Source organism: Schistocerca piceifrons, chromosome 6 (genome assembly GCF_021461385.2).
Source record: "Schistocerca piceifrons isolate TAMUIC-IGC-003096 chromosome 6, iqSchPice1.1, whole genome shotgun sequence".
Taxonomy (NCBI): domain Eukaryota; kingdom Metazoa; phylum Arthropoda; class Insecta; order Orthoptera; family Acrididae; genus Schistocerca; species Schistocerca piceifrons.
The window spans coordinates 574,531,959-574,557,034 of NC_060143.1; the positions used below are offsets into that span (position 1 = coordinate 574,531,959).

At 40.0% G+C, this 25,076-nt stretch overlaps 1 protein-coding gene across 1 annotated transcript in view; it reads right to left on the bottom strand.

The window, feature by feature from the left end:
* The window catches only part of LOC124803064, a 102,563-nt gene that overhangs the window by 45,283 nt on the left and 32,204 nt on the right, over positions 1–25,076 (bottom strand). Inside the window, exons 2-3 of the mRNA XM_047264191.1 lie at positions 16,129–16,290; positions 15,856–16,003 (exon numbers count right to left, since the gene is read on the bottom strand). Coding sequence (XP_047120147.1) covers positions 15,856–16,003; positions 16,129–16,290 — 310 coding nt within the window. The remainder of the gene's footprint in view (positions 1–15,855; positions 16,004–16,128; positions 16,291–25,076) is intronic.

Consider the following 25,076-nt stretch of genomic DNA (forward strand, 5'->3'; position numbering starts at 1 on the left):
GGAGGAGGAGGAGGAGGAGGAGGAGGAGGAGGAGACAGGGGCAAGACGAGGATGAGGAGGCATTAGGGGCAAGACGAGGAGGAGGAGGAGGCATTAGGGGCAAGACGAGGAGGAGGAGGAGGCATTAGGGGCAAGACGAGGAGGAGGAGGAGGCATTAGGGGCAAGGCGAGGAGGAGGAGGAGGAGGAGACAGTGGCAAGATGAAGAGGAGACAGAGCAAGTGGCATGGATTGACTTAGAGGGAGAAGGAGGAGGTGAGGATTGACTTGGAGGGAGGTGGAGGAGGAGGAGGAGGAGATTTGCTTGGAGGGAGGAGGAGGAGATTTGCTTGGAGGGAGGAGGAGGAGATTTGCTGTTAGGGAGGAGGAGGAGATTTGCTGTTAGGGAGGAGGAGGAGATTTGCTGTTAGGGAGGAGGAGGAGATTTGCTGTTAGGGAGGAGGAGGAGATTCGCTGGGAGGGAGGAGGAGGGGACTGACTTGAAGGGATGTGGTGGAGATGGACAGAGGAGGGATGTGGTGGAGATGGACAGAGGAGGAATGTGGTGGAGATGGACAGAGGAAGAATGTAGTGGAGATGGACAGAGGAGGAATGTGGTGGAGATGGACAGATAGTATTTCACTGTAAGTAAGTGCATCATCTGCAAAAGTCCTGAGGTTGCTGTCATCATTGTGTACCAGATAAGCCATACACAACATAAACAATAAGGGTCTCAACGCACTTCCCTGGAGCACACCTGAAATTACTTCTGCACTTGCCAATAACTCTGCATCCATAACACTTGCGGCATCACCCCTACCGAAAAATCCTTCATGCAGTCTCAAATTTTGCTTGATACACCCATGTAACCATACTCTCATTAATAAACTAAGTATTTGGCATTGGCCATGCATGTATTTATTTCAATCTTCTATTACTCCATCTCCTCCCTCCCCCCGTCCCTCCCCCCTCCCCCAACCCCACCCCCACCCAGTCCAATCTAGCCACTATCACGAATGATGATGACGAAATGATGAGGACAACACAAACACCCAGTCCCCGGGCAGAGGAAATCCCCAATCCAGCCGAGAATTGAACACAAGACCCCATGATCCAGGGGAAGAAAGGGAAGAGGATGTAAATGAAAATGAGATCGGTGATGTGATACTATGAGAAGAATTCGACAGAACACTGAAAAACCTAATCCTCTACAAGGCCCCTGGAGTAGATGACCTACATCAGAATTACTGATATCCTAGGGAGAGCCGGTCATGACAAACCTCTTCCACCTGGTATGCAAGATGTGTGTGACAGGTGGAATTTCCTCAGAGGTCAAGAAGAATGTAATAATTCCCATTCTGACACAAGCACTTGCTGATAGGCGTGAATTTTATCAAACTATCAGTGTAATACATCATGGCTGCAAAATGCTAACACAGTTTTTGTACAGAAGAATAGAATAACTGGTAGAAGCTGACCTGCGAGAAGATCAGTTTGTTTTCTGTAGAAATGTAGGAATACAGAGGCAACATTGACCCAATGATTTCTCTTGTAAGACAGGTTAAGGAAATGCAAATTTATGTTTACAGCATTTAGAGAAAGCTTTTGACAATGTTCACTGGATTACTGTCTTTGAAATTCTGAAGGTAGGAGGAGGAAAATATGGGGAGCACAAGGCTATTTACAACATTTGTACAGAAATCTAACAGCAGTTATAAGAGTCAAGGGGCATGAAAGTGAAGTAATGGTTGAGAATGGAGTGAGAGTTGTAACCTATTGCCTATGTTATTCAAATCAAAGAAAAATTTGGAGTAGGAATTAAAGTTCAGTGAGAACGAATAAAAATTTTGAGTTTGTAAATGTTCAAATGTGCAAACTGTTAAGGTAATCAGTCCCTAGACTTACACACTACTTAAACTAGGACAACGCTCACACCCATGCCTGACAGAGGACTCGATATTCCAGCAGGAGAGGCTATGCGATTCGTGACATGGTGTCTCTAACTGCGTGGCCACTCCACGCGGTTTTCTGGGTTGTAATTCTGTCAGAGACAGCAAAGGACTTGAAAGAGCACAGAACTGACAGTGTCTTTAAAGGACGACATTAAGATGAACATCAACAAAACCAAAATAAGAATAATGAATTTAAGTTGAATTAAATTAGGTGATGCTGAGGGAAGTAGTTTAGCAAACAAGACACAAAGTAGTAGATGAATTTTGTTGCTTGGGCAGTAAAATACACGATCATGGTTGAACCAGAGGGAATATAAAATGTAGATTTGTAATGGCATGAGAAGTGTTTCTGAAGAAGAGAAATTTGTTAACATTGAATATAGATTTAAGTGTTATGAAGTCTTTCCTGAAAGCATTTGTATGGGGTTTAGCCACATATGGATATGAAACATGGATGATAAACAGTTCAGATAAGATGAAAATAGAAGATTTTGAAATGTGGTGTTACAAAAGAATGTTGAAGATTAGAAGAGGTACTGAATATAATTGGAAGAAAAGAAATTTAGGGTACAACTACAAGAATGTGTCAGTTGACAGGACACATTCTGAGATATCAAGGGATAACCAGTTTAGTGTTGGATGGAATTGTGGGTGGTTAAAAGTGAAGAGGGAGACCAAGAGATAAATACAATAAGCAGATTCAGAAGAATGTAAGTTACAGTAGTTATTTGGACACGAGTCTTGCACAGGATACAGTAATATGGGGGGATGCACCAAACTAATCTTTGGACTGAAGACTACAATGATGACAAGGATGATGACACTGGAGCTGAAGAATGAAACAAAACAGAAAAACCTAATCATATGTGCAGGCATTTACATACTTATAATTCTAGTTTGACAAGGTTCAGAGACGTAGTCAGCTGTGGCCATATAGTAGAAACAGTCCCATCATTTGCCAGACGTAATTTAGAAAAACAATGGAAAGTCTAAAGGATAACAGGAAGGAGGTTATAGCCTCCATTTTTCTGAATAGAATTCCAGTTTGTTTGAAACGTCACTATCTCCTATGGTTTACCTCTAGTGCACTACAAAACACTGCAAATATGTTATGTAATAATGTGCACTCAGGCATAATTAAAGTTATTAAAAGAATTTAAAAATCTCATTCATTTATCACTACCAGTCACCAATGAAACCACACACAATTATTTTACAATGTAGCTCTGCACACTTTATTAGCTGAAAATCAGGATCAGGAAAATGATGACTGTTTTCCGTTTTGTGTATTGCAACTTCCAATTTGCTTGCCTAAAACACTGAGTCAGTATACCTGCATAACGAGCTCAGTTAGAGTTTATGACATTGTTTCCTCACTGACTATAATATTACTGGTATTATCAAAGAGATTCTTTCTGCATGATAAACTGTGTTGGAGAAAACATCGATGTAGCAATATTGGACCTAATAGGCTATCCTCAGGAACTTCTCTGTTAATGTATTTTGGTTCACTAAAAGTTTATCCCTAAATAAAGTTAATATTGTCTCTGCATTTTGTATACTACCTGCTAAGTATGATCAGAACCAGACATTAGGTACACCTCTTACTCCTAATGATTCTAGCTTATTTCATAGAATCTTATAGCCAACAGTATCTAAAGCCACAGGAATATTTAATATTACGTCTGTGACACACTCATCATTGTCGTGATTGTGAATTCCACTGTGACTGATTCTGTTCTTCTGTCAATTTGGATCACAAACTATGATACACCTAGAGTAAAGAATTATTTAAATAAATACAACCTTCTGTCTTGCATAATTGATTATATATTTTTTGAAATACATGACAGCAGGGAAATGGGCTGACGTTCTCTATGTCTTCTGCATTACCATTCTTCATCAGAGGGCCAACTCAGGCCAATTTTACATACTCTTGAAGGCTCCCTGATGCAAATGACTCATTCATTATGTATGTTAAGAGTCTGCATGCTGTTTGTACATTGGTACATCATCTAAGCTTGCTGATTTTTTACATCTTATGCTCTCTACAGTTTTAATGACTTCATGCTCTGTGGTAGGTAATAATATCATTGTTAGTGCATAATAATTTACATGTGTTATACATGGTTTTCAGATAATCCACTTTCAAGGCATTATTCACACCCAAAAACATTCAAAATCCAATGAAAACTGGCAGAAAAACATCAGCTAGGACGAAATTAGTATTAACTGACAAATTTAGCACTGAAATTCAACAGGATGTATATTTTAAACTGTATGTGAAATTCGTACTTGAGTTTAGTAATTGATAGAAAGTCATCAAGTAAAACAGAAATGATTTCTGGCATTTCCCAAGGTAGTGTTATAGGCCCTTTGCTGTTCCTTATCTATATAAATGATTTCAGAGACAATCTGAACAGCAGTCTTTGGTTGTTTGCAGATGATGCTGTCGTTTATCAACTAATAAAGTAATCAGATGATCAAAAAAACTGCAAAACGATTTAGAAAAGATGTCTGAATGTTGCTAAAAGTGGCAGTTGACCATAATTAACGAGAAGTGTGAGGTCATCCACCTGAGTGCTAAAAGGAACTCATTAAACTTCAGTTACACGATAAATCAGTCTAATGTAAAAGCTGTAAATTCAACTAAATACCTAGGTATTACAATTATGATCAACTTAAATGGGAAGGAACACACAGAAAATGTTGTGGGGAAGGCTAACCAAAGGACTGCATATTATTGGCAGGACACTTAGAAAATGTAACAGACCTACTAAGGAGACTGCCTACACTACACTTGTCCGTCCTCTTTTAGAATGTTGCTGCGTGGTATGGGATTCTTACCAGGTAGGACTTACGGAGTACATCGAAAAAGTTCAAAGAAAGGCAGCATGTTTTATATTATCGTGAAATATTGGAGAGAGTGTCACAGAAATGATACAGGATTTGAGCTGGAAATCATTAAAAGATAGGTGTTTTTTGTTGCTACAGAATCTTCTCACGAAATTCCAATCACCAACTTTCACCTCTGAATGTGAAAATATTTTGTTGACACTGACCTACATAGGGAGGAATGATCACCATGATAAAATAAGGGAAATCAGAGCTTGTATGGAAAGACGTAGGTGTTCATTCTTTCCGTGCGCTATCCGAGATTGGAATAATAGAGAATTGTGAAGGTGGTTTGATGAACCCTCTGCCAGGCACTTGGATGTGATTTGCAGAGTATCGATGTAGATGTAGATGTAGAACAGCTGGCATAAGTGAAGTACATGACTGGGCACCCAATTTTAATGTTGGAAACACTAGCCAGTCTTCTGTCATCTATTGAATTACTGAAAGAAATCTCCTAGCAATCATTTCAAAACTTCGAGGTAGAATATCTTGTAGCTGAGATGACATTTCACCTAAGCCACTAAACAAATGCAAAGAAGAATTAGTGATGCCTCTGACACACCTTGTAAATGCCTCCCTCTACCAAGAATAATTCCCTGACAGCATGAGAATCACTGACATCCTACCAGCATATAAAAAGGGAATAAAATGGACACAAAAAACTACAGGCCAATATTGTTAACTTCAGAACTTGGCAAATTACTAGAGAAAGTAATATTAAATCAGTTTGAGAGATATTTCACCAGACACAATATATACAATGATTTACAATATGGTTTTAGAAAAGGAAGATGCACTGTAACAGCAGCAGCAATTTTTATTCATGAATTAATATTAAACACATTGGATAAAGGCACTTAACAGGATATGAGTTGTGTGCTGTGAACCATACCTTGCTACTGCACAAATAAGAAGAATGTGGGATGAGAGGAGTAGTCTTATGACCTCTTGCCTCCTATTTGAAAGTCAGGAAACAGTGTCTTAAGCTAACTTATAGAGGAATGAACAGTTTCTACCAGCTGGATCAACCTACATGATATTTCAGTGTGGTATGCCTCAAGGAAGTACATTATGGCCTTTTCTGTTCCTTGAGTATGTTATTAATGTAAAAGAACCTCAAAATTGCAAGGTCCTAAGCTATGCTGATAACACATTCCTTGTCAGCTGGGGCTATGATATGCAAACTGCTGCCAACAGGTGTTAAATCAATTACAATATTCTGTCAACTCACCCTACTGCAAATAAGTTACTTGTAAATAAAGAGAAGACAGTGACAATGCAGTTCATGTTTAGCTATAATATGAACATAAACATCTCCACTGACACTTAGTCACACAATAAACACAAATTTTTTTGCTGTTATTGTTTATGAACACCTGCCATGCAAAGAGCATGTAGATCATATTTGTAAGAAAACCAGTAAAAATGTGTATCTACTGAAATGGGTCTCAACCCTCCTAGGCCACGACGCCTTGACAATATTAGGAAAAGGATAGATTGCTACTCCATATAAAAAACCTGCCGATTTGCAGATGGGCACAACAAAATGGCTGTTACACATTATAGCTTTTGGTCAAAGTCTCCTTCTGGAAAGAAAACACACACAAGCAAGCACAGCTAATGCAAACATAACCTCTACCACCACCAGCTCCAACTGGAATTATGATCATGTGACCATGTGGTGTGCTTGCTTGTGTGAATTTATGTGCATTTTATTTGCTGAAAAAGGCTTTGGCCAAAAGCTATAATGTGTAACAGTCTTTTCATTGTGCCTGCCTGCAGCTGCAAGGGTCATCTTTACAGTGTTTAGCAAGTTATCTTTTTCCAAATATTGTTGATATTGTAACCTGGAGTTTCCACTGTTTGCAAATATATTTTGTATTGATACGTATGTGTCTTCAGTATGGTACTGAGAAATGGGGTCTATACAGTCAGACTTGCTAGACTACAAAGAAAAGGCAATAAGATGAACACAAGAAAGCCTTGTATAGAAATTTTCAGAAAATATAAAATACTTACCATCTGCTCTATGTACTCTTGCAGGTAATCATGTTTGTGAAACTAAATGCAGAACATAATGTAATAAACAGTAATATACATAACAATTAGGTTGATGCATAAGTTTGTAGGGCTTTTCCATAATTTTAATAAACTCAAGAGATACAAATAACAGAGACTTAAGTCATCAGTCATATATTCTCCTTCACTATTTACAACATCTGCCAATGTTGGGGTAAATTCTTGATTCCACAACTAGAAATCATATGCTTTAGAGGTGAAAAACCCTTTGAGCCACATTCAGAGTGCATTTTCATACAGAAAGGAAGTTCCTTGAAGGTTGTTTGACAGAAAGCAGAAAAGGTGAAAATCTGAGAGTGCAAATTCAGGTGAATAAGGTGGGCACAGAATAACTTCCCAAGCATACTGCTGTTAGTCCAGCAGATCACGGACAGATGTTATCATCAAGTAACATCACTTCACACAGTTTTCCTGGTTGTTGTTCTCTGACTGCATCTGCAAGACGCGTCAGCTGTTGACAACAAATGTCAATATTGATGGTTACACCTTGGAGAGACCATTCTTAGTACACCACACCATTGCTGTCCCACCAGATGCATCACATTATCTTTTGTGGATACACACAGATCTTTGAATGGGGAGTTGCTCCTTTGTTTGAGCTCAACCATTCCTTTCTTTTCTTTCTGTTAGCAAAAAGACACCATTTCTCATCCCTAGTAATGATACAGGATAGGAAAGATTGATGTTCATGAGGCAACTGGTGATGAGGAAGCAGAGATACATCACCCACTGATTTCTGTGATTTTGCCTTAGAGCACGTGGTACCCACACACCCGATTTTTGAACCTTCCAATTGCTTGCAAATGTTACATGATAGTGGAGTGTTCACATTTGCTACTTCTTGAGTATGCTGAACTGTAACATTGAGGTTGTGTGGCTGGTTGGTCAGCTGGATGCTTCGAGAGACTAAACTACTAGGCCATCAGCCTCTTAATCCTCCAACAGACACATCTACATGACTGTACATCAGAGATGCAAAACCCAGGGGAAGAAATCTCTAAGGTCTATCAAAGATCATTGAGGTGAGACAAGGAACAAGAAAGAAGAAATGGAGACATAGGAATAAAGACAGCAAGGTGCTCCATACAGAAAGCAGCTGGAAGCCCCAAAAGCAGAGTGCAATAAGGGGACATACATCCCCCATCTCCCACCACTTACCAGGCATATCCCACTTAGAAAGTGCTTAGGAAAGACTAGCAACATTGACAGGGCAAGAGAAAAAGACAAAAAAGTCTAAAAGACCACATGAGAGGGGGGCAGGAAGAATAAGAGCGCAGGTAGGTTGAGGACCGGGAAGGATCACAAAGCCCAAACAGCCGCAGCCTGATCTGGACAGAAGCAACAACAGTGTGTTCTGCTAACCCCTCAATGGGCCAATACAGTTAAGTGACTCTCTCATGAAGTGTGAAGTGAGAGAGAGGTGAAAGGGGGAGGATCAGAGAGTTGCCTCAGCCAGAAATCAGCTGGAGGCTCCAGGGACATTACGCAACTGGAGAGACACCCTGTGCATCCAACTGGTGCTTCTATACCCATCATTACACACATTACCACAAGAAAACTAGCCTCATGAATAAGATAAAAATCTCAGGAAAGAGAATAATGATAAGTCTGTCAACCATCAACAGACGCAGAAGAATAAGAAGAATTAAGAAAGAGGAACAGCAGCAGCCAGGCTGCACCACCAAGCAAGGGCTGCCATACACCCCTTGGATCAGAGCAGTTTACGGGGCATCCCTCCAATGCCTTAAGTGGCCAATGAGGCTAATGTGCACTACATCACAGAGGGGAGTAAAAGTCTCTTTCATGGGTAAAATGTAAAACTGAGTCAGCCACTTTGGCAATGTCTGCTAGCACTAGTGTGTCTTAAAGTTTAAGGTTTCACTTTAAGGTGGCCAAATTAGGGCAGTCCTGTAGGCTGAGGGCCACCAAGTGATGGGCACCACACCATGGGGTGGATCCTCACATCAGAGCATGTGGTCATCAGTCAGCCAAGTCTGGTGAACAGGAAGCAAACAGAGGACAGTAGATGCTCTGTGGGAAGCATGAATGGAGGACTGCCACATGGTCATAGGCTCATTTATGGTTCACAATTTATTTGGAGAAACCAGGGCACACCAATCTGCATTCCAAGCCACTAACAATTGTAGGCACTGAGTCAACTGAAGGTCTGATTCCAGTGCCCCTCATCTCCAAAGTTAGCATCCTGGTAGCCAACTTGGCTAACTGGTCAGCATGTTGATTCCAAGGGATCCCAACGTGACCAGGAGTCCATACAAAGATGACTATCTTTCTGGCACAGTGGAAGTCATACAGGAGATCCTGTAAAATCACAACCAATGGGTGTCAAGGATAGCACTGATTGGCCCCCTGAAGACTAATCGAGAGTGACAGCCAATTAAGAATGATTCACCAGTGCAAGAACAAAGGTGGCTAAGGGCTTGAACAATGGCCATTAATTCTTCAGTGAACATAGTTCACTATACCTTGCATGTGTGTAAGCAAAACAACTTCATCTGTTGGCCATAGAGCCATCAGTGTATACCACATCTGAGGCTGGAAATGTATCAAGAATATCCTGGAACAGACAGTGAAAAACTGTAGGGTCTATTGGGGCTTTCAGTCCAAAGGAGAGATTTATGCAGATCCAAGAAAAGGGTACACACTATGGGGATACAAGTGATTTCTACCTGACAAGAGGCAACAGTGGAGAAAGATGGAGTTCAGAGCAGAGACACCATGTGCATTGCAATCATGACTCCAGACCTTGGCCTCTGTTGTGGGAAGTAGATCTCCCTACCACAAAAAAAGACACAGTAGTTTAGGTGCCCATGGGAGCAGTGAATGTATATTGCATAGTTGGGTAGCAGTTGTTGGGGCTGGATACCAGTGTCAACAAGTAGGCTGTTCACAAGGCTGGTCTGAAAGGCACCTTTTGAAGTTGAACCCCACAATGGTGTGTTGGGTCCAGCATCTGCAATATTGAGCCATACACCAGCCTCATATGATCAAGACAAGACAGGATTAGAGCTGTCTAGAGCCACAAAAGTGTAGAGCAGTCTGCACCCTTGCTGGTGTCACTGAGACAATTAATAATATTAAGATGGAACAAGTGTGTTCGCTTAAGTTAGCAAAAATGGGGAATCCATGTCAACTGGGCATCAAAGACCAATCCCAAGGACCACTGACAACCACTGGAGCCCTATAGAACCCCATTCTCTTACATATGGGGAGTACTGTAGGAAGCACCAACTTGAACCTAGAAAGTACAGTGAGACAATAAATCAGGTAAAAAAATTGTGAGTTGACTCCAGAGACCCCACTCATGGAGGATGTGGTGCCACCACACAGTGTCATAAGCACTATGCAAGTCTAAAAAGACAGTGATAAGATTATGGTGGTGGGAAAAAGCCAACTGAATAGCAGACTCCAGGCAGACCATAATGTCAGCAGTATAACAGCCTTGGCAAAAACTGCCTTGGGGCAGAGCCGAAAGACCCCGAGACTCAAACTAACAACACAGCCATCAGTTCATCATACATTCAAGAAACTTGCAGAGAACTTTAGTGAGACTAATTGGGTGGTAACTGTCCATATCAAGGGGGGGGGGGGGGGGGTGTTTACCCCATTTCAATACTGGGATGATCACAACTTATTGCCATTGAGACGGGAACTCACCCTTGGTCCAGATACAGTCGAAAATGGCAAGGGTGTGACATTGGTAATCCAATGATAGGTGTTTGAACATTTGGCTGTGGATGCAGTCTGGTCCAGGAGCCATGTTGAGGCAAATAGCTGGTGCACTGAGGAATTTCCACTAACTGAACAGAGCGTTATAAGATTCCAGGTGATTGTAGCAGTTGCTCTGCACACTGTTTGAGGAAATAAAATGCCGGCTGATAATTCAAGCATCATGAAAAGTGAAATATTTGGCAACAGTGTCTGGATCAGCATAGACATCATCATTCATACAGATACCACGTATACCAACAGCATACTAGTGTCCACAAAGGTGTCAAATATTTGCCCAAGCCCATGGAGGACGGGTACGTGGCCCATTGTACTGCTCCCGGCATTCTTGTTTCTGTTCTTTTATGTGGTGGTGGACCTTGGCATGGGGCCATTTAAAGGCAATGAGGTACTCCATCAGTCGATGTTGCTTATGCTGTTTGAGTGCGGCCTATAATGTCTAATAGCAACAGTGGTTTTGGGGGTCCCCCTAGGTACTGTCTTCCAACGGGGGCCAAGAGAACCCCAAGAAAGAGGTGGCTGCTGAGTCACATGCCAGTGCAATGGATACGGTTGTGCTCTGGACAACCATATCAATACTACCATGTGGCACAGTGTGGAGGGCAATGGCAGTGGTGAAATTATCCCAGTCAGCTTTGGAGAGAGCCCATCAGGGTGGAAGCCCAGGCGAGTGATGCTGAGGTAGGGTAGAACAGTAGGGGTCACCAGGAACACTGCCTCGGATACAGAGGCAGAACATGTTGGGACTGGTAGCACAGGCACCACCAGAATCTCCCTCTTTCTGTAGGATTACTTCTTGTCCTTAGATGATAGACTTCCGCAAAGGCTTGTCTACCCCAGATTCTGGAACGGAGGAGGAATGCAAAGTTCTACAGCCTGAAACCTGTGGCTCTCACTGGTAAGGGTGCAGGAGGAGGGAGTTGCTTCTCCAGCTGGGGGTTTGGGGACTAACATCACCATGCTCCCAATGATGTGTGAGGGAAACTGTAGGAGGAGGACCCCACTTACCAGGGAGCAGTTGTAGTCGACTGGCCCCAAGGGTCAGATGTAGGAGATATGGAGGGCAATGGCACAGTCACTAAAGAGGAAGACATCATTGCAGCAGTAGAATACATCATCATCATCAGTGCAGGGTGCAGGCAATTGTATTTCTTCTTGGCTTCTTGATACGTGAAGCAGTCAAAGGTCTTGTATTCCTGAATTTTCTTTTCTCATTTGAAAATGGGGCAGTCTGGTGAACAGGGGCAACAGTCTTCCTTACAGCTGACACAGATGGGGGAAGAGACACAAGGAATGTTTCTGTGCAGCTGCCGACCCCAATCCCTACAGCCACAGCTGGCATTGCAACACAAAGACACATGTCCAAATCACAAGTGTTTTTAGCCCCACATGGGAGGGGGGTGGGGGGTGGGCGGCAAGGAATATAGAGCTTAACATCAGAGTGATATACCATCCCATTGATCTTCATGAGCAATGAGTCACCTACAAGGTCCAAGATATAGGGTCCAGGGTCAACTGTGTTGTCTTTTGGTAGACACAACACACAAAATGAACACCTCATCACTCGTCATCACTTTCTAAAACAAGATTTCAATGGAAAATGATACCCTGTGCCATATTCAGACTTTTATGGGGGTTATAGTGACAGGAATGTCACCCTGTTGGTTGCAGATGAGCAGTGCCTGTGAATGAGTGGGGTGGCCATTTTAAGCAGAACACTGCCACTTTTCATTTTTGAAATCACTGCCACTTCCCGAAACCTGTCCTTGAAGCTTTCAATAAGAAACAATGGCTTTGTAGTAAAAAAGGAATTCCTGTCCATCCTAAAACAAACCAAGTATAAGGTGGTGTATTTCTCACCTTGTCTCTGAGCCCTATGATCCTCCCATGGCATTTCCAGAGAAAGGAACATGCAATATGCCTTAGCTTCAGAAGCGACTACTGGGGCCATGGGCCACCAGCAGAGGAAAGTTTAATTCACTTCCTGTGAAAATTTTCCACCACGGTACCACCCATTCTGAATGGGGACAATTCCCAAGGGTGCCACTCAGCCGCTACAAGTAAACAATTGCCCAGAGTTGCAAGGGGAGTTTCCAGTTTAAGCACCAACATTCTGCACACGCACACACACGCGCATGCGCATGCGCACATACTAAATGAAAGAGATATGAGCCTCCTGAGGGCTTTCACCATGTGATTTTCACACCTCTGGTGAACTGAAGAGAGACATGCATGGACATTTGTTTGTCAGATGAGGAAGTGCAAGAGTGAGTGTGGTTGTGGATCCATCAGCAGCTGACCATGTTCTACAAAACAGGAATTTATCATCTCACCTCCCAGTGGGATAATTGTCTTAATGAATGTGGTGATTACTTTTGAATGGAACCATCCCTGGTCCTGTTGTGGTAGGTGTTCACCTCTCTTTAGACTGTGCCTTAGAAATATTTATGCAGATTCCTGTAATAATAATTTACAATTATCAGGTACACTGAACTCATAACAGATTCAGCCACCAGTAGACTAAAATATGTAATAATCGAACAATATCTTCAAAATAATCTTCAGTTTATTAATCTAACTTCCACTACTCTGATCATTATTGCCAGAAAATTGACTACATTAATGTGGCTCATCCAGAAATGGCAAAAATAATTAAGCAGAAATGAGGCCTAACCTGTACAAACAACATCCCATTCAAAAATGCACTAGCTAAACAGAATTGGGACAATATATGCTTATTAGAAGGACCAAGCAATAAATGGGATGCATTTCATTCAACTCTGTAATGCATTTTGATTCTTCTCATGAAGTAAAAGAATAGAAACATACCTGAGCCCCAATTAGCTAGACAAAAATCAGTTTGAAACTCTCAGCTCATTTAGTCAAATGTTGAATGTGCCCAACCCCTATGTGTTTTACAAATCATCTGGGCAGCAAATTATCAAAGAAAAATATACTAGTGTTGAGCAAAGTCAGCAAAAGTAACTCATGCCTGCTGGGAGCTCATTAACAAATGTCATAAGACATGTGCAAATACAAATCCAAGTGGTAGATATTAGACATGAATGTCAAACAATATTAGTCCCAGAAACAGTTTGTAATATATTCAACAAGTGTCTTTGCTACTGACACTGTAATTTTAGACACAGATCTACCTATCAAGACAATACAGAGCTACAGGGTAGGGAAGAACATCAAATTTGAAGAAATAAAAGAGCAAGATAGAAGCAAAATACTTTAGCAGCTAAAAAACACACTAATGGTTGTGATGGCCTTTCTGGCATAGTAATTAAAAGATTTACAAAGGTAATGGCTGAAACAATTACATATCTCATCAACTGTAGCATCAAAGAAGACGTGCTTCCCAGTACATTGAAAAGGAGCACAGTCAGGTCAATAAATAAAAATGAATTAACAGGGGAACCATCAAACTAGCAACAGGTATCAATGTTGCTCACATTTAGTAATATCCTTGAGTCAGTAATGTTCATTCAGCTTGTGCTTTTCACTAGGGACCGTCTTCTAACAGAACTCCAACATTGATACTGGAAAGTTTGTAACACCACAACAGCTGAGAAAGCATTTCTCCCCAAAGTTTATACTCATCTATATGATGAGAAGAATACTGTGGGCATATTTTTAGATCTTTGAAAAGCATTTAATCTAGTAAATCATGCACTAGTCTTATAGAAACTGAAGGACTGCAATATCAGACACACACGGTTTGAACTTCTGTCTTCATACCTGCAAATTCATAAACAGTACACAGATATAAATTATCAGAAATGTGTGAGAAAAATCAACATTCAGTCTAAAATAAACAGTAATGGAGGGTGTGGCACAGGCATCAATACTATGAATACTGGGACCATTTATTTTTCTTGTCTATACATGGTTGACAGAAACAATCTGGAAAGCTTGTAAGAATGATTGTTAAGAAAAAAGTTCTATATGTAGTACCATTTATGAGTTAATTAGCTTTGAAGTTAGCCAATCAGGCTATTGCACGTACAAATTCAAGCAACCCACGAGAGACGGTGGTGCCTAAGGTGGTGTTCATTTTGTTTCCTAGAACCAAACAAGGGAGCAACATAAAAGTTGGGCATAGGATGGTTGAAAGAATCGAACTCAAGCCAATGGATGAGCAGTCTCGTGTATTACCATCTACATTATAAAAACAATGGACACTAATTGTATCTGGCAAAAGGCCTGAATTTGTCCATGCAATAACGTGATTGGCTAACTTCAATGCTAATTAATTCAGAAACAGTGCAACATACCGAATTTTTTCCATAACATTTTTTTCTCAACACAGGTCAAAACCATATTTTACTTAGCACACATTTTCTCTAGTTAAAACCAGTTCATACTGAACTCCTATATTACAACTAGAATTTCCTAGCTGTAACTAAAATTTACTGCTTTATATGTTCAAATTTTAGATAAAAGTAGTTTTAACTTTACTATTAGATAAGCCTAGTTTTAGCTACAGAAATAATTAAATCAAAAGCAATTAAGTGTTGATTGGGATTTAAAAAATTTACCGTCTCAATTATGTTTGCATATTTTCTGGAAGTTTCATTTTTTAGTCCATTTCGACCTCTGTGACCAACAGCCACATGAGTGGCTTCAGTAATATCGAAAACTACTTCTACATGTAAGCAGTTCTTCATAGGCGCCTTTTGTCACTAATTTTCAACACTCAGAAGTCTCAATAACCTTGACTTAATTTAATCTTCTGTACTGTTTGTGTGTCTTTTTCAACTCCTTCAATTTTGTCCACTAATTTACCTTTTGTTGTCACATTGCTGTGATTTTCTTTTTTTTGTGTTCATCAATCTATAATGTCCTTTTTAAGAATTATTCTTTCTATCACATTTCTTGATTTAGAGCTGCCACAAGAAATGTGTACAAGTCAATCTACACATGCTTATTGGAAGACTGAGTGAGTATGCTCAGGTGGGCATGTTGACTGACTTGCCTCACCTGGGTCATGTGACACCTCTCAACAAATCATAGTTGTTATAATGCATCATATGTAAGCTAAATAATCCTTGACCTGGATCAAAACATTAACTTTTAACCAGTAGGAACCTGGATGTAAGGAAATGTGTTCAGTATGAGAGAGAGAGAGAGAGAGAGAGAGAGAGAGAGAGAGAGAGAGAGAGAGAGAGAGAGAGAGAGAGCTTCATACAACGTACAGGATTTGATCCATTCTGCCACCCTGCACAGTCCCACAGGATGGGAGACATAGGTTCCTGTTGTAGCTCCACCTCTGTAACTTTGTCAGGGCAGCAATCACGATACAAGTGGCACTCGTCATCACAAAAGCAACGAGCAGCAGAAAACCTGCAGGAGAGGAAGGCAGGTTGCAGGTAGCACTGTTTTATTAAACAAGAAGCAGTTATAATATGTTTTACTGTGCTAATTAAAATGGTAACATATTAACTCAATGTCCAATCTGTGCTACTTACGTTCGATTATCCATCATATTAGGAGAGTCACTGCTTACTGGAAATTTGCCTTTGCAAGAACCATGGGTGCATCCTTTGATTTCCTGTACCTTCTGGAGAAGTTTGTTGTCACACAAGGTTTTTTGTGCAAACAGGGACAGGATATACAACCAAATGACAAACCTGCCAGCAGAGAATCTTTACTAATATAAGGACTGTACTAAATTAGTACACAAATGCATCATGTCTGAAAGAATTTTCATTATGCACATGCACTAAGAAAATGTCCACAGATATTTTGTGTAGTTATACAGTAATATTGTTGTTGTTGTTGTAGGCAGTGGTGGTTTGCTCTTCAGTCTGGAGATGGACATGATGCAACTCTCCACACTAATTAATCATGTGCAAGTACCTTCATCTCTGCATAACTAATGCAGCCCACATCAATTTGAACTTATTTACTATTTATGAATCACGGTGTCCTTCAAAGATTCCAGCCCCCCCCCCCCCCCCCCCCCAGCTTCCATAGATTACAAAATTAAATACCCCTTGATGTATCAAGATGTGTCCAACAACCTTATAGGTTATCAAATCTGCTTATCTAATCTTCAGTATTCTCATGTAATATAACATTTCAAAACTTTCTGATCTCTTCTTGTCTGCACTGCTTATTATTCACATTTCACTTCCAAATGTAGCTATGCTCCAGACAAACACTTACACAGATTTCTCATTTTCAGAAACAGTTTTCATGCAGTTGCCTGTCTGCATTTTGTATCCTCTTTACTTCAGCCATTGGCATTTTGCTGCACTTCTTTAAGTGCATAATTTCCAAATCTACTCCCCCAGGAACATCTGACTCAATTCAACTACACTCCATTAGGACTGTTTTACATTTATTAATGTTCTTCATATGCCACGGCACAAATTTTTTAGCTATGTATGTTGATCAACAATTAAAATGGGATGAACATATCAGGGTCCCTGGAAAAAGAGTTAGCACAGCACGTTATGCCTTATGAATATTAATCCAGTATGTAATAGCTCATGTCTAAAAGCAACATACTATGCGCATATACATTTTATCATCAGTTATGACATAATATTCTGGGGTGCAAATGCTTAGGATGAGAAAAAAATGTTCACACTGCAGAAAGAAGCCTTCAGAATAATGGGTAAGAGTAACAAAAGGCTCCACATATTGAGCTTTTCAAAAATGGAGTATTCTGACAGTTCTGAGTGAATGCATACTTCAAACTGCAGTTTTTACACAAAGAAACATTGAGCATAGTGCAGCAAACAGTTCCATACATGATCATCTGATCAGCTGCATTGACTGCTTCTAGCTAGATAAAATGAATAGAGCAACACATCTCTATGTTTTACCAAGGTTTCTAGATAAATAATAAACTGTCAAGAGAGGTCAAAAACATAAAGGAACTCTATAAATTGAAAACTACATACATAAAAGAATATTTACTAATGAATAGTTTTTACTCCACTAAAAAATTCTTGGAAAATAAAATTATTACAAATATATTATCAGGTTCACAAGTTACAATGTAAATGCAATGCATTGTAGTTTTTAATCTACTCTATGAAGTTCAAAACCAATATGTATTATCAGGATTCTTAGATTCATTTCTCTTGTGTGAAGCAGACTCTTTCTGCATTATTTAATTCAGAGTAAATTGTGTATATGCGTACTTTTTTCTTTGTGTGTGTGTGTGTGTGTGTGTGTGTGTGTGTGAGAGAGAGAGAGAGAGAGAGAGAGAGAGAGAGAGAGAGAGAGAATGAATAAATAAATGAAAAATAAATAAACCTCCTTTCAACAAAGCACATCATCTGAGTTACTTGACATCTCTGACAGAAACGCAGTGTGAATCAAACCCCTAAGTTTTTATTTATTTTCCAAATTTTCCTTAGTTTCCTTTATTACTTGCTTTATACAAAAGTTTAACAGCTCAAGGAAAAGAGTATAGCCATGTCTCACTCCCTTCTCTATTGCCATTTTCCTTTCAGTTTGTTTTACTTTTAGAATTGCAATCATATTCTGCACACATTGTATTTTATACCAGATTTTTTTATATTGATTGTGTTTAATCTGTCAACATTGTTAAAAGCTTTTTCTAAACCTACAAATGCTAAAAACTGAGATTCAGTTTCTTCATTCTGTCTTCTAAGTCGTAAAATTGAGTTTCAGTTTTTTTCATTCTGTCTTTCAGTCATAAGGTCAATATTGCCTCACATTCCTACATTTTTTTCAGAAACTAATATGATCCATCCCAAGGATGGCTTCTACCAGTTTTTCCATTTTTTTTCTAGAAAATTCATGTCAATATTTTGCAGCCACATCTGATGGTAGGGTGGTATTCAGATATTTATGTATCTAGTTTCTTTGGACACAATATTATTACACTCTTCTTTCAGTCTGAGGGCTATTTTGCCTGACTGATACATATTCCATAGCAGGTAGAACATTTTGTCACATATGTTTCTCCCAGTAGCCTTAACAATTCTGAGAGAATGTCATCTAACCTGTGAGCCTTGTTTCAACTGCGTGATCTGCCAAATTCTTACTGTAGTGTCATAACACTCTTCTCTTCTCTGTGTACTTCCTCTTTCATATCTATAACATTTTCTTCAAATTTATTTTCTTTATATGGCCTTTCTATATATTCCCTTCATTTACCAGGTTTTGATTAATTGCTTTGTACTGGCTTCTTCTATGACCTTTTTACATTCATTTGGCTGCTTCTCATTCTTCCCAGGGCTTTCTCAATTCTCCTACAGGCAGCATCTCTCTCTCTTATAGTCATACACACTTCTATCCAGTTGCATGTGTAGTGTAACAGGGCAGCAGAACGCAGTCATGCGATGCATGCAGTTCACTTGCTGTAGGAGGCTGCATCTATGCTTTGTGCTCCAAGTTGGCAGTGTAATGGATGGCTCACAGTAAGAGAGCCACCAGCAATGTCAACAGGGACCCAAAACAAATGAATATATTAAAGAGACCTTTGATGTATGGCCCAAGGGTCAGATGTTATGTATCAGTAGGTGTTAATGTCTGATGTTTGATTAAAGTAATTTGAGTTCTAAGGGGTCTGTCATTGTGAGACTTTAAGACCTTAAATATAGAGAAGTGCAAATGAGAATTTGGAGTTTATTTAGACCCTGGAAGTAGTTTTCATGATTTAAGATTTCAGTATCATCCATCAAGGATCGAAGTCCAGAAGAAAATCAAGATCATACACAGTGGTAGAACATAGTAGCTGGACCATCAGAACAATTTCTGAAGGTGATCATTCATCAACAACATTTGTAACATGCAACTAGCAGATGTGACAGGGTGAAAATGTACCAAGCACACACAGCAGCTGACATATGTCACTAAGAAAGACCTTAATTTTTCACCAAATGTGGCAGCCAACTAGTGAAAAAAAGCAGTCATGCTAAGAAGATCACCATTTACTGAATGAAACACAATGAAAATTTTCAAGAATTTCTATGTCATATTAATAATTTATTTATTGCCCTTGTCAACTAATAATTAATAATGGAGCCTCAAGACATGAATGCATACCTTTGCCTCAAGTTTTCAATGACAGTATTATCAAGACTGAGTCGAAAAATAATATTTAAACTTGTTAATAATCAGTTTTCATGAAGAAGGAATAATTTATTACTGAAATACCAAACACCCAGCAACATAAAATGATGACATGCTTGCATTGAAAATACAGAGCAAGACCTGCTGACTTGCAACACATGAGAGATTACAGCAGGAAGATAACTGATGTGATTGCAGCCGCAGACAACCCATTGGTGCTCATCACACAGCCATCAACTCCGAAATTATGTGCAGCACTGTTCCTGGTTCAACAGCAGTTGCATTAGCAGTCATCTACAGCTAAGCAGACACCTACTCACGCTAACAACACAGTGGCAGTTTACAGCTGACACACTCCTAATTTTTTTTTTAAAAAAAAAAAAAAACACCAGTTTGTTTTTTTAATTTCACATCTTAACTGTTGCATGTAACTAACTGGAGATCACAATATTATATTGAAGGTTGAATTTATTGTTAACTACCAAGTAGTGAGCTATTATATCGATCTGTTAGTTTATGCCCATGTTATCTCTTAAGAAAAAGTTGATTTAATTGAGTTAACAGTTACTGGTGAAATTAATGGATGAAAATAAGAAATGGGGATACTATTAACAGTAAGCAGGACAAAAATAAGAGAATGTTGGGGGAATACATTTCTAAGAAAGAAGAAGAGACTATAAGACTAAATTTAGTCAAGGTTCACAGAACAGGGCAACAAAACAACACAATTAGAAAGTAAAGTTAATGTATTACATCTAAGGTACCGAGAGTAGTTTGTCACGAGTTTAAGGAATATTTCACAGATGTGATTCAAAATTTTAAATCAATACACACAAAAATTTCAAACACAAATAAGAGAGTGGAATTATTTGAGCAAGATAGGGTATTAAAACTGGAATCTACCTTAAGTAGGTTAGGGAAGAAAGATTACAAGCATTCCTACAACCAGTAGTAAGACTGCTTCTGTGGTTAATACTGTAAACCAACAGTAATTTCAGAATATATGGGATGTCTCAAGAGAAACTAAAAAAGCACTGGAGAGTGGACAAACTACGGGTATTATGGGAGTACCTAAGAAATTGTTGGAAGATTTTCAGATCAGGCATGGTTTAAATTTGTCAAAACAGTTGCCCAAATTTAAGCCGGATAGGGAGGTGCATCCAATGTGCTTTTTAAGAGCATTTTCACAATTGTTAGCAAGCAGGTGGGACAATCTCAAGAAAACTGATTTTGCCCTATGTTATTTAACAGGAGATGCAGCTGAATGGTGATTTAAATACCAAGACAAATTTAAAACACTAGATAAATCTAAAATATTAGATAATTTTAAAACATTAGGTAATTTTCAGATGCCTTTTAAGAAAGAATTTCTTTGTCTGAGTCAATGTACCAAAGAAAATAATAATTGAAAGCATGATTTCTTAAAATACTTTATCTTCAATGATTTTTCAGATAATTATTTTATTTCTGAGCATAATGTAAGCAAGTTTGATTACCAGTGGAGATGATAAGGCAGGCAGTGGCTTTAAACATTATTACAGTAAGTATCTGAATGACAATGAGCATATGAAGATACTATTAAACTATGATTACATAGTACAAAATTTACTATGTCAAATACTGTCTACTGGAAGAGGAAGTTTCATTGGTAGTGAAGAAGGTGACATGCAAGGTCTACCAAGCTACTTAGATGTTTTTATTGCAGCCTTTACTCTACTTAAGCCATACTGTTAACTTTCCAATTAGAATAGCTAATGGCTTAAAAATGGCCACTGATAATACCTTTATACAAATGTCTAACAAAAAAAAATTATATTATACAACAAATAATATGTAGCCTCCCAGACCATGACATGCAGGTCCTTTTGCTAAATGTTACTGATTACATTATGTTTGTTTGTTTTGTTTTGGGGTGCAAAAACAACTGGGGTCATACGTGCCCAAGTCAAAACTAAAGAACACGAAGACAGAGAAGAGTTAAAAAATGACTATATGTCAATCCCAACTGACATAAGAGAACACACCTAAAAACATGAATGTGGAGGAAGGATTGTAAAAGAAACCATACAGAAATAGAGATGGATAAAATGTGAAACGTGGTCAACAGCCCACGCATCGTTTTCTGAAACAGCCAATAACTCAGACGGGCAAACTCACACAGGAATATAAACAGTTAAAAAATGGACATTCTCTCAGGAACTGGTAGACAACTAAAACATGGGAACAATGTGAGGGAGCACCATTTATCAAATGACAATGGCTAAAAAGGCAGTGCCCAATATGCAACCTAATTAAAATGACCTCCTCCTGTCGGGAGGGACGAGAGGAGGTTGTCCAAGCCACTGGGAGAGGCTTTATAATCTGGAGCTTATTCTCATGAAGGGAGGACCAATGGCAATACCAAAGGGACACCATCACCTGACAGATGGCAACACAGTGATCATTGGAGGGACTATAGGAACAAGTGGACTGAGGTAAGAGGACTGCAGCCTCGGCAGCAGCCTCATTTCCTGGTGGACCGACATGACCAGGAACCCACATAAACGTCACAGTGTCTCCACCAAGAGTGAGAAAGTTGTGCAAATTTATATTAAAAATATAATATTATTAGTTAAATTGATTTTTTTGCACTTTTTATCATTTTGATTTCTTATAGATTTTTAAGGGAATGCAATGTCCTTCATTTTTAACTTACATCAATTCCTGTGTTCACTATACTGTTGAGAATTACACAGGTTGGTTAAATGGTTCTTCTTCTGCCATAATTAGTTCTCCTTCTTGACTGTGTGCACAATATTGATTTTGAATTGGACTTCCTCTTCCGATGCTACAGTGACATGACATTGGAATAATGCATGGAAGAAAAGAAAACTTTCATGGTTTTGCACAAAAACGAACTCTCAGACTTCATATTTTCATAAAATTATTATTCAGACAACATACTGTATCACAAGAAATATGTCTTCTCACCACGAGAACAAACGACAGAGTCTCTCTAATAAAAGTCAAAAAAAGTCATTTGTCTTTTGCCTTCTGGTGTAGCAAAATATCTCTTTGTAAATGCTTATGGTGGCTGTGCTAGTGATTATTGTCATTGGTAAAAACTTTTATTGTAGCATGTCAGGACTTTTCTTATGTACCTATACAAAGTGACAGTTTTCCTGGATCTGTTGCACTAAGGGATGGGTGGTGTACAGTGTACATAGACTTTGAAGGGCGCTGAGAGTGTCTGAGCAGAGGACACAATTGAAAAGGATGTGTCGCCGGATGTACTCCGTGGCCTGATACAGGACGAGGAGCTCAGCTGTAAATACTGAACAGTGTGCCAGAAGCCAATATCTAAAGGTGCGGGCACCAATGATGAAGGCACACTTGACACCATGGTCAGTCAGAGCCGTCAGTGTACACAAAAGTGCTATTGCATCATTCCATGTGAAAGTTGTAAAATTGAAGGTGATGGAGCAAGGCTGGAGTAGTGTCCTTAGGAAGAGAATGAAGGCCAAGGTTAACATGGACCACTTCATGAAGCCAAGGTGGTGAAGGGTTCACACCCACTGGGAAAGTTCAGGTAATGTGAAGTTAAGCCACCAAAGCAAGTGTCCAAAGTGAACTCCAGGAGGTAACAGGGAAGAGGGATGTGCCCGATACTGGCCAGCAAAGGCATCATCAAAGGAGGATGGTAGACAAACGACATGCATATCTGCTGAGGAGAAAGTCATGGCAGTAGGACAGTGGTAATTCAGCAGCTTCAGCATGTAGACTCTCAACCAGGCTAGTGTAAATAGATGCCATGATGGTGGATAGTGTTGAGACAACATAAGAGGGGTGGATGGGCAGATACATAAACAAAGTATCCATAGTCGAGTTTTGAACGGACAAGGGACTAGTACAAACAGAGGAGGATTGTTTGATGGGCACCCCAGGAAGTACCATTGAGGACACATAGGACACTGAGGAACTGCTTACAGCAGGCTGCCAGAAAGACACATGGGAGGACCAAGAGTGTTTCCTATATAGCATAAGGCCCAGGAATTTCGTAGTTTCAATGCATGGAAGGGCAACAGGCTTGAGACGTAAAGATGATGCGAGAAACAATTTGCGCCACCAGAAATTCATACAGACGGTTTTGTCAGCACAAAAATGAAAGCCACTGTCAATGCTCCAGGAGTAAAGGTGATCAAGACAAGGCTGAAGATGCCGCTCAGTGAGACAGGTCCATGGAGAGCTGCAATAGATGGCTAAATCATCAACAAAAAGAGAGACAATGATGCGCGGCAGAAGACAGGCCATTATAGGGTTAATGCTGATGGCAAAGAGAACGACACTTAGGATGGAACACTGAGGCACACATGTTTCCTGGATAAAGGTGTCCAAAAAGTCAGAACCCACAAGCACCTTGAAAATTCGGTCTTTTAAAAATTCCTGAAGGAAACGGGGCCGGCGACCGCAGAAGCCCCACATGTGAAGAGTACATAGAATACCAGTTTCCCAGTGAGTGTTGTAGGCCTTCTCCAAATTGAAAAATGCGGCCAGTCTGGGATTTCCACAGAAAGGCATTCATGATATGGGTGGACAAAGTAATGAGATGGTCAACTGCAGAATGCCGCGCTTGAAATCTGCACTGTACAGTTGTTAGTAAATTGCAAGACTCAAGCCACCACACCAATGGGGCATGAATCACACATTCCATCACCTTGAAAACACAGCTGGTGAGAGCAATGGGGCAGTAGCTAGAAGGAAGGTTTTTGTCCTTACCACGCTTAGGTGGCTTCACGCCAACATCTGGAAAATGTGCCCTGTGCCCAGGTGGAGTTATACGTCTTAAGCAGAAACTGCTTGCCCACAAGAGAAAGATGCTGCAACTTCTGAATGTGCATGTGGGGTACGAGTCAGCACATGGACAGCAAATGGGAAATGGCTGCTCTAGTAGGTGTCGGAAAAAATGGACCAGTCAAGACAATGGGCAAGCTGGACAGTGCAGAAGTATAGGTCCAGATAGGAATAGGTATGCGAGTAGTCAGAAAGGAATGTCGGTTCTCCAGTGTTAAGGCAGAAGAGGTTGAGTTGGTTAAGAAGGTTAGCCAAGAGGGCACTTCTCTGACAGGTCCTGCGAGAACCCCAAAGGGGATGATGCGCATTAAAGTCACCGAGTAGCAAAAATGGGGGTGGTAGCTGCCCAAGAAGATGAAGGAACTCACTCCTGGTGATATTGAATGACAGAGGGACATAAATGGTACAGAGGGGAAAAGTCAGGTGAGGAAGGAAAAAGCGAACTGCAACAGCTTGAAGATGGGTAGTCAGGGAAATGGGTTGACTATGAACGTCATCCCATATGTGCAGCATGACACCCCCATGAGAT